Below are 10875 nucleotides of genomic sequence, written 5' to 3'. Positions count from 1 at the left end.
ATTCCACGGAAGGAAGCACTACACCAGCCAAAACGTGCTAGCAGATGTGGATTTCGATATGAGGTTCACCTATGTGCTTGCTGGGTGGGAGGGTTTAGCCCATGATGCGAGCATCCTGGCCGACAACTTGTCAAGGCCTGATGGGTTGCAAATCCCCGAGGGTAAGTTCTACCTTGGAGATGCTGGATATGCATGCCGACCTGGAATTCTACCTCCCTACAGGAAAACAAGGTACCACCTCAACGAGTTCTCTGCGAAGCACCGACCTCAGAATGCGAGAGAGTGGTTCAATCTGAGACACTCAATCCTTAGAGTCACCATTGAGAGGGCTCTTGCTGCATTGAAGAACAGGTTCAAGGTCCTTGACCAGAAACCGTTCCACACGTTTGACACTCAAGTAAAGTTGGTCCTTGCTTGCCGCATTCTTCACAACTGGATTCTAGATTAGGGCGAGGATGAGTTCTTCGAATAGGTTGTCACTTTTTATGAAGTAGCGACCGGCCATGGCGTGGACGCAGGCGACAATGATGGCTGGAAGGAGAAGAGGCAAGAGTGGGCAGACACACTGTGGGAAGCCAGAGGCAACACCACCATCTGAGAAGAAGTGAAGAAGTGAAGAACTGAAGTGAAGAAGAAGAAGAAGAAAAAGAAGAAGAACCCCCCTATGATCCCCTGTTTCTCGAACCCCTATTTGATCCTTGTATGTTGAACGACCCCGTTATGATAAACTGCCATTTGTAGTAGCTAGGGAGCATCGTGTTATGAACTACCATTCATACTAGCTAGGGTTAATTTCGTGAATTGATAGCTTTGTAAGTTTGCAACTGTCATGAACTGTGATTTATGTACGATGGGAGGTGAGAGCATGGTAAGGCTACCCGTTGTAGAGAACATGTAACCTTAGGTATGCCTGGATGGTATTGAACAGGGCCTAATCTCATATCCATCGAGATTTCGGGTTGGCTGCTGGCAAACAAATAGAAAGATCTTTTCGGCCCAGCCGATGCAACCCGGCCTACCAAACAACAGGTCAATTCAGCCCCGTTGCTCGTTCTGGACCCGCAAGTATACTTGCACTACTGCGCCAGGAATCGGGCCTAGGCTACCAAACGCCCCAGATGGTGAAGTAGGGACCATGAGAATGGTGTCTCTGTTTGGTGCAAGAAGAATTTCTTCGTGTCTTTGTTTGGTTAAATAGTTGAGCTCCCACCCACGAAGGCATCAGATAGCACGTCCCGTTTTTTTTTCTCTATTTGTGTGCGTGTGTGTATCTTATGATTTTCCATGTTCAATTTTGAACAAAAAATGATCCTACATGTTTCCAAGGATTTATGTAGGAATGCACCTATGACCAACTGAAGCAAAATGATTTAACGAAATTTTGAATCTACAGAATGTTGGTCATCTTTAAATCCACCGCATCAATGAGAATATGCATGTCTTAAGGGGCCAAAAAAAAAAAGTATCCTTCAACCAGTATTATTGAGGATAAAAATTATGTTCGTTGAGCCTTAAGCTCATTATTATAAAGGGGGTCGATCAACCTCGAACTTACACTCCAAACTAGAAGGACCCTGCGCGCGTTGCTGCGCTGTTTTTGGTACTTACGTTTTCTTATTTCGTATGCATTTCACTAACAACAAACTATGCATTTCACTAATAACAAACGACACAGAGAAATGTCACATCTTATTGGCAAGGTATGAGAAAATATATTAAAATAGGGCTATCCATGAGTTTTGGATCTCAGATCTGGTCACTAAGAACACAAACTTGACAGAGCCATACATACTTTATTACCCATCAGAACTGATTCACAGAATTAATATCCAAAGTAATTAGGAATGGTACAAACATTCTTTCACTGCTACTATAGAATCAATTTCAGACTCTGTCCATTATCTAAGAAGTATTAAAGCCTAACATATTCTTGCTTTTAAATACATATCCCCATTATGCAAGAAGGGAAATGTGTGTACTGCTTTTAAGATGCACACAGGTCCAACTAAGTTATCTATTCAGTATGCAAGTGACGAACTAACATAACTGAGATTAAATCAAGAAAGCTGATTACAGTGACACTCAATTTATAAGACGTCTATTTAAAGAACAATATCTTGAACACTGTAGCCATTAGGTAGTCGAAGTACAGCTTAGACATGGTATCTAACCATTCAAGACCACACACCAAAAGGTTTAAGATAAGATAAAAGTAAAATAATTTGCCTCGGCCTAGTTACCAGACACCAAACTATGCCCCAATAACCTGTTGAGGAGAAATAAATTTGGAATCACACTAAGAACAAAAGTGTCATTCTCGGCTCCTAATGAAAGAACCAGAAAAATATATAAGTGGAAGAACCAGAAAAATATATAAGTGGAAGAACCAGAAAAATATATAAGTATTCTGTTACCTTACCAAAGGACATCAATAACAACAACTCAGCACCAGCTTTCCTTCTTATCACCCAAAAGACCATAATTTGTCATGTTCGTAACTTAACATGCAGAAAACATGTAACAAAAGGAATAGATTTTAGAAAGAAAAAATTATTGGATTGTTGCCTACCAAGCATAGCGGAGAAAAAATTGTGTACATAGTCTAAGTAAATTTTTAGCTTACATCTGGAACGATGCTCGGACGCAATACTTCAGTTATGCATAGGCACGAAAAAAATTCATAAAAGAATAGTAATTATATAAATAAAGAAGCACTCACAACATAAGTAACTCGTAATTTTCAAAGCATATAGCTTATTGACATGGCATCATTCACTACAAATAAATTTCCTAAAAGTTTTGGAGTTATTAGATCACATAATAAATACAAAGGACCACACTATAGGTACAGTAATAGCCCAGATATCAATTCTTTTGGTTATAAATGAGCGTGAGGACTTCAGGAGTATATAAACTCCGATATGTTATTTAAGAAAACTGAACTTCCCAGCTAGTCTATAGATACAAATTGCCTTTTTGTTATCGTTTGCCTTTTCGTTATCCAATTCCTCCCGAGCAAATCAATTTTACTAATGCCAGTGTGACTCATAATCCTAAGCATCCCAAAAGAGTCATGGCTCGAGTACCTCAAACCAAATGCCAAATCAATAAGCTAACCTCTGTTTTGTACTCTTTTTCTGACAGAATGCATGTTTCTCTAGCTTGTTATCATCTTTTAAGAGGAATCTGATTATGTCAATCGGATGCAAACGATCATTAGTTGGCAATATATCGAAACACAAATTACAGATCTATGCAATCAAGACATACACTGCACAAAATGGAAGATCCTACTCGACCATACTGAGAAACTCAAAATGAAGGTATAGTACTGAAATAAATTTTAACGGGGTTTGTGTCAATTGGCCAAATTCCAACTTAATTATATACTACAGTTACACAATTTAGTGGTGAATGGCCATTGAAAGATCACAAATAATGAAGAGACAATGTCCAAGCAAACCTAAGTAAACATGTACAAATTTAGAAAGTCAAAATTCCACATCTGCGCATAGCATTAAAACCTCCAGTAGAATACGTCAAACCTCCCCGCCGGCTGGGATCAAACTTGCACATGTATATAGAGTGACTCATGATTTTCCAGTTGTTTTCCATGACAAACAACCTAGGATTCAACTGCAGCTACTTCAGGTCCTTCCTGCAAAAGCCATAGGCATAGTTCTTGCATGCATCAAATCAGGTATGAAAATAAACCATGTCGAGCTGAAGAAATAAATTTATAGAAAAGAGAGGAAGGATGCACTAATTCAGTTATACCCAGCAAAGCGACACAAATGTCAAAATGGATATCATAAAACCCTAGAAACTTTGTTCTTGCTCTCCTAATTACTACTTTCATGTATAGAGTTCATACTTTAGCAGAGCAAGCAATATTGTGATCCACCTTTGTATCTCACGGTTGGGCTATGGTTTTGCACCTCAATAATCTTTGTCATATGCTACTGGTCCACCACCTTTGTATCTTACAATCAGGTATTGTAATTATGCATCTCGGTAATGCTGGATTAGTACTCTACTAATCCATTTATGTATCTCACAATTGTTCATTGTAAAGATTCTAATAAAAAATAAACATTGGTCATTGTAGCTTAATGATTTTTGAGCAAGGGAAGAAATATCAATGATTACACTGTTAACCAAGTAAACAAGGCTACATTTGGCATTGTTTTTTTGATAAAAATGTTTGGCATTGCTATTACAACAGATTATAAAAAATGCTTAGTCTAAGTCATCCTAAGTAGATTGTTGTGCTATTTGGATAAGTCAATGAACCAAGAATCAATAAAGAAAAAAAAAGTCAGAAACCAAATGCCGTACAAACCCTAATGACAACCAAATGGTATTTAAATGGTAATCAGCTATTACAGATTTTTTTGTCAGTTTCATGGTGCATACAGGGCAAACATTGATGTTAAGCATCTATGTTACCTGAACAACAATGTGTTGTATCGACTTTTTATGCACTACTCCATTTGCAACCTTGCCTTTTCCCTTGTTCTTCTCTTCTTCCTCGTCATCACTGTACTTGTTCTCGTAATCGTTGTATTCCTCTTCTTCCTCCTCCTCTTCCTCCTCAATGCCATCCTCCCCCACCGGACCTACACCAGGCGCATGGGTTCTTATTACCGCGCTGTTGGGCTTCAGTCTTCAGCTTAAATCTAGTCTTGCTGTCCATAGCCTATACATGTGTCGCACAAGCAGAAGGATGTCAGGTTGTGATTTCCCTCCGCTGGGGCTTGAAACTTGCCCATTAATAACCTACGCCTTTCTTCACTCCGTCAACTGCCTTGACTCCCTAACTGCAACTCCTATTTTCCTAGGACTCGCACCTAATGCTTTCTCGGTATCGTGTATAGCTTTTGATGCTGCAACTATGGTTGTAGCCTCGTCCATGAAGCTGACCTTCTGGGATAACCAGACTTTGTTTAAAGCAGCTAGAAGTTCTCTGCCATGTGGAATGAGATCCAAGGAGCATGAGGAAGTGCAGCAATTATGTTGTTGCGATGCTGAGGAGTCACGAGCTTCTTAAACGTGGTCAGATACTTGTGTTAGAAGTGCATCGCCCTCCACTTCAGACATATTTTCTGCATTTAAAAATGAAAACTTAAATTCTTTTACTACAACAGATAAAGTACTTCAGCCTTTTAGCACTTTCTGGGCCATGGGTTAATACATATAAATGAGCTATGATTACAGTGTAGTAGATTCAAATTATCCAATGTCAGATCTAATGGATGCATAAGTTCTAGCTAGGTTTGGTGAAACTACTGGAAAGGTATACTTCAAATCAAGTTAGACCAAATTAATTATTCATGTGATGTTTATTTGGCACAAATATGAACTCACGAACAATCCATCCAAAAATAAAATATTGATCCATATATCCAACCAATATCCGTTCATGCCTATAGTAATACAAACAAAAAACAAAGATGGGAAAGGATAGAAGGTAGAGGTCTAGAGGAGACCATACCTCCGGTTGCTGTGACCTGGAGTCCGGGCGGATGTCGGCAACAGCTAATTGCTGGACCGCTCGGTGCTTCAAAGGAGGCAGGATGCGGCGCCCCCGACCTCCATGGCGGCGATGCCGAGCTCGCCGACGACCAGGAGGTCAGGTCGCACGTGTGGGAGGAGATTGTGGGCGGAGGGGACAGGGGAGAGGAGCAGCGTGTGGCCGCCGGTCCGGAGGGAATGGGGGAGAGGAGGGATGAGGACGGGTGAAGTGGAGGAGGTCGGCGTGAAGACTGCAGGTGGAGGCGATTTCGAACGTTCCAGGTGGGTCGTGCAAGTTTTTCTTCTCCTCAAAGTCGGTTATTATTGGGTTGCTGACTGTGGGTCTCAAGTCGTGGATCAACCACAGGCCGCCGGAACCCTGGGAGCTTAGAGCTTTTCTAGGATACCTTGCAAAGCCAGTTTTCCAAATAAACTGCAACAAGGAGCAATCGGATGATGGTCTTCAAATTCGGCTTTTTAACACCTACAGCCTACAGGCAAAAGTTTCTCCCACGACCCAGAACTGGTGTTGACGAAGGATTTCAAGATGGCCCTGGTTTGCTTTTACATATCTCTTTTTTTTTTGGTGAATATTGCTTTTACATATCTCAACTAGCATCCAACGTTCCGGAGGCAGATAGTGATGAATACGAGAATTCCCGTGGACTCCATGGTTGTACTATGGCAACATAAGCTAGCACTGTAATCTGTAAACCATCAGCCTTGACACTCATGATGTTGTGCAGTTAAGTGCTTGAGCGTTTATAATGCTACAGAAAAAAAACCGATGGAAGTTCCGAACAAAGGCAGGAACAAAGAAAATTAGCACTGAGCCTTACACAGAATCAGGGCCGCAGCCATTAACATTATGACAACCCGCCACTCGGTATTAAGAAAGGTAATGGTGACACCTAACAACGGAAATCAGGGGGTACAGTTTCTTCTGTGAAGTACTCTTTTCTCACAGTCTCAGCATCACAAAATCTCACCTTATATGCAGAAACAAAAACAACATAAGTGGGAAAATATTAGATGTAAAATCATTTGATGAAATATGTTGAGAGAAACAGTACTGACCAGGGAGGCATATTGTTTCAACAGAGGTTTAACAAGCTGCCACATTGGCTGAAACACAAATGGTGCATCCACAAAAAGAACTTGGCCAAGCCGCTTCGGATAGTAATAGTAAAATACATCAATCTGGAAATCGCAGGAAATTAACTCTGATCTACCAGATTAGGGAACAATAGTTGTACGTGCAAGTACACAAAAACTCATCAGCCAGTAAATATGCTTCACAAGTTCGGGAGTACAACTATACAAGGCTAGATGTGGGCTCACTAGACAGCCCGAGCATGTTAATTTACTTCCTATTTAGATTGATGAGTCTCAGCATGCCTTGGCATGTCAAGAACTTTTCTGCTTTGAGTGTATCTGGAAACCAACTTCCATTTTCTGTTCAATAGATCTAGTGAAAGGTGTATGCATAATTCTCAAATAGTTGCTCTCATCTGAAATGCTTTCTTACAGCTGCCAACACAATTAGGGAGAGCAATAACTTCATCTCGGGAAAAGACTGAACTTACCAAGAACTTTAAGAATTGGAGATCACCATTTTCTACACGGAAGCCTCGAAGATAAAAAATTCCAAGTATGTTATCTGTTCCCGTTGGAAGTTTATTTAAAGCCATTTCGACCAAAAAGGCGCATAGCTTCTCATTTTCAAGTGGATCTTGTTTCTGTAATAGTAATACTGTTTACCCATCAGTAATATAACTCAGAAAAAAAAGGCATCTAAAACACAAAAGACATCAGCATGATAAATAGGGCCAATAGGCCAGCCATGTCAGGTTGTAGTCAACAATTCAAATTTCTCTTTTCTCTCAAAAGTTTGGCCTGATAGTTTATGAGAATTCATGACATAATTCTGTATCTTTACCTTTTGATTTGATACTTTAACACTTCCCAAAGGCGTATGATTTCATTCAGGCGAAGAAACATCAGTTTGTTGAAAATATGTCTCAAGATTCAGAGCATGAGAAACTTACAGAAGGAAAATGTTTGGCTGCCACTACTACTAGCACAGGTCTGTTGTAGATGTCAAAAGAAGAATGCACATATGCCTTGCCAGTTTGAAACAACCCTTTCACTGATTCTTCTGATAATTCTGACACATGAAAATCTTGACGCCATTTCTAGTGCATATGAAAGGAAAGATGAAGGTACAAAATCGGAAAAACAAGTCTTCATCGTCAATGATTTGATGGAAAAAATGTTAGGTCCTCAATGAAGATACAAAAAAGAAGGCTTGACAAAAGGCAAAACATTATAAACAAAATCTCACACTGGAACAAACCCGGCTCATTTTGTCATTGATAAGAAGCCCCCTCCCACAAACTGAGAGAGAGGATGAGAAGAAAATAAATTGGACACAATATAAGAAGAGTGGTCCACTTGGAGTATGCAAGTTAAGAAGAAAGAATAAGAAGAATAATTTCACTGTGTTGAATTCAGACACTGCAACCATTCAAAATAACTTCTCGGAAATATAAATTTTGCATCGAGCTTGGGAAATTTTGCCTCGGTTGTTCAGTTCCTTCAGTTGTGACTGTTTCAAAATTCTTATAAATAAAAAACATACACACACAAAATCGTGTTTATTTTTATGTTGCTTAGCATGATAATTTTGCTTGCAGCCATTGTCTGAGAGAGTGAGAGACTATGAGAAAACAATCAAAAGTTCACCATAAGAACATAGGAAAGTGATGAGCAAGAGAATGATAAAATTATTAATCTACACGCACACTGTATGAAACAGGAGGATTGCCTGATTTTTTGGAAACAGCAAAGGAAGGGGCTACTATTTATCAGCTGAACACAAGTTGTAGGATACAATGGCCTTGGTTAACTTCGAGACAGCCTCATCAACGGCGAATTTCCTGTCCTTTAAGAACCAGAGGATCATCTCGTCATCATCCCTCCCGCTTCTTCCCGTCGGGAGGCCTGGATGCTCCCTTTCCAGCCTCTCTTTAACCTCCATGACGAGCTACGCACATGGAACAGCCAACACGCGATAATGTAAGTCCTAGCCTACACACCCAGTGTGTAGCCGCTGCTAGTTATTCAGTGCCATTCAGCAGCAAAGGAGTCGAGGAAATCCTTTGAATCGGGAGCTGAACACGTGGTACGGGTTGCTAACCTTGGAGGTGGAGGCGCCACCGGGAGCGGCGCTGCAGCAGTGCACTGACCTCCTGGCGAGGCCCCGCGGAGGCGGAGGAGCCCGGACGATGGAACGGAAAGAGCAGGCGGCGGCCATCGCCTCTCCTCTCTACTTAGATTTTTGGATAATGGAAGCGTGCGACGCCGGATCGGGGGGCGACGGGTCCACGGTGGGCGTGACCGCGTGAGACTTTCGCCGGATAGGGTAACAGCATCTCCATACCTGTCAAACGGGCCGGCCCCGCTTCACGTGCCACGCACGGCCCAGCACGCCTGCGGCCCGTGAGCCGGTGGGCCGTGCCGTGCCGGCCCACGTGCCCTGACCCCCCGGCCCCGGCACGGCACAGATGCTTGACGGGCCAGCACATCGGCCCGTTTGGCTCGTGGGGCCGAAAACAGCCCATTTTATCTGTTTTGTTCACTGTTTTGCTGTTTCTAACTTGAAACTATCCAAAAAAAAAAATCGAAATAAAATTAAAAAAAATCAGGAAAAGTAATATATGACAATATTTTATATGGGATAAAAAGAGCTTTATTAGATGCTGCCTCGTTGAAAAACCTTACATCCCGTGATAAGGAAAAAAAAGTACAGTCGCTCTAAAAATCTAAACTACATTGGCCCTAATCATTCATACTTGTTCTGGTGCCTGACCAAGTGGCCAATCCCACCCCCGCTAAACAGATTGTAATGTTTGTTACTTATGTTTACACCATCCTCCACATAATCATGTTTGGTGAAGTGCTCCCATATACGGGATACTCTTCTTCTTCCTCTAGTTTAAGCTTCTTCAGCTACTCTTTCAACATCTTCATCATCCCTTGGATATGTCGAGCGTGGTGCCTCACCAAGTGGCCGCCACTATCTCCATAAGGCAGAATGACATGGCATCGTTTGCACACAGCTAAACGCCTTGTAACACCATCCATCTCCTGCTCTTCATATGTGAAGTGTTCCTGAGTGGAAACAATAATTATTCTCCCAAATCCATACATGTTTCAGTTTATGTGTGAGGAGCAAAGGTGAGAAGTGAGAGGAGCAAAGTGCCTTGAGTGTGACAAATAAGAAGGGTGGGATGCCCTTTTATAGCAAAATAATAGAGCTCAGGGGTAATATGGGTACAAAGTTTGTATGGGATAAAAATTGGCCTTTATTATTAGCTACCTCATCAAAACCTTCCATCCCTAGGAAGTAAAAGAATACAGCTGGTGCTAAAACTAAAAAGAAAATTACAAAGGAAAGAAGAAAATTACAAAGGAAAAAAGAAAATTACAAAAGAAAAATAAAATACACTAACTATAACTAATCTTTTGGTTCTTCGCTCCAGCTCATAGATTCGAACGCGGCTACCAGTTCATCATTGTTGGTAGAGTGTTGGGCTCTTCGTTTAGCTAGTTGACCATCTTTCACGGTCATTAGAAATTTCAGCATATCCTGGGTGAGACTCTGTCTTCTATCATCAATTATTCTGCCACACATACTAAAAGCAGACTCGGATGACACTATTGAGATGGGCACTGATAGCACATCCTGTGCTAATATGGATAGCAGCGAATAATTTTTCCTTTTATCATACCACCATTGCAGTATGTTAAGCTCCCCTTCATCAGAGTGCGCGACTAATTCGCTGTTGAGGTACTTTGATAACTCCCCGCCACCTGAAAACATCGGAGCTCGAGGCGGGGGCATCAACAAATAACTCCCCCCACACTTTTGTATTCCTTTTTCCTGCAGTTGGTACTGGGGAGGCCGTTGGTGCTGCGGTAGTGTCGTTGCTTAATCGACGGTACCTCGGAGGAGGGATCCTCACGAGGGGGAGAAGAAGTAGGGGCCATAGGGCGGAGTGCACACGGGACGGTGGTACGCGAGTTACCCAGCTTCGGAACACCCGCACGATGACGGGGCCCTACTGCCTGCTTGTCCGGAATTATGCTGGGCGCTTTCGCGTTGTTACAATGAGTTGTGGTTGTGCCTCTAGGGCTCCGGGATCCGGCTTATAAAGGCGCACGGATCTAGGGTTTACATGAAGAGTCCTCTAGGGTTTACATGAAGAGTCCTAGCCGGGCATGCATGACAGCCCAACTACGGTACAATATCTTGTCGTGCACGTCGCGGATCCGCCCTCCATATACGTCGTACCGGAT

General features: G+C 41.9%; 1 protein-coding gene and 1 pseudogene across 3 annotated transcripts; both read right to left on the bottom strand.

The window, feature by feature from the left end:
• Positions 1-3548: 3548 nt before the first annotated feature.
• Positions 3549-4922, bottom strand: LOC124692259 (annotated as a pseudogene).
• A 1091-nt stretch (positions 4923-6013) lies between these two features.
• LOC124692258 (motile sperm domain-containing protein 2-like) lies at positions 6014-8880 on the bottom strand. 3 transcript variants are annotated; one of them, XR_006999454.1, is made up of 7 exons: positions 8714-8880; positions 8408-8560; positions 7563-7709; positions 7101-7253; positions 6592-6714; positions 6354-6503; positions 6014-6214 (listed from the first exon to the last, which is right to left on the bottom strand). XR_006999454.1 is itself a non-coding variant. In XM_047225584.1 (6 exons), exons 1-6 carry the CDS (start codon positions 8828-8830, stop codon positions 6426-6428), a joined length of 771 nt encoding a protein of 256 aa, XP_047081540.1. In that variant the 5' UTR covers positions 8831-8879; the 3' UTR covers positions 6189-6425. The 3 variants fall into 3 exon arrangements, 1 of the variants encoding a protein (XP_047081540.1); XR_006999453.1 differs by having other exon boundaries at positions 6189-6284; XM_047225584.1 differs by having other exon boundaries at positions 6189-6503; positions 8714-8879.
• Positions 8881-10875: the final 1995 nt, after the last annotated feature.

This window comes from Lolium rigidum, chromosome 2 (genome assembly GCF_022539505.1).
Source record: "Lolium rigidum isolate FL_2022 chromosome 2, APGP_CSIRO_Lrig_0.1, whole genome shotgun sequence".
Taxonomy (NCBI): domain Eukaryota; kingdom Viridiplantae; phylum Streptophyta; class Magnoliopsida; order Poales; family Poaceae; genus Lolium; species Lolium rigidum.
This window is presented reverse-complemented; position numbering and strand designations above follow the sequence as displayed.

Coding starts and splice junctions, on each gene's coding strand:
- LOC124692258 (XM_047225584.1), bottom strand. CDS start 8,830: ATGGCCGCCGCCTGCTCTTTCCGTTCCATCGTCCGGGCTCCTCCGCCT. Junction 8,561..8,713: donor GTGGCGCCTCCACCTCCAAG/GTTAGCAACCCG, acceptor CCATGTGCGTAG/CTCGTCATGGAGGTTAAAGA. Junction 6,715..7,100: donor TCCAATTCTTAAAGTTCTTG/GTAAGTTCAGTC, acceptor TGCGATTTCCAG/ATTGATGTATTTTACTATTA.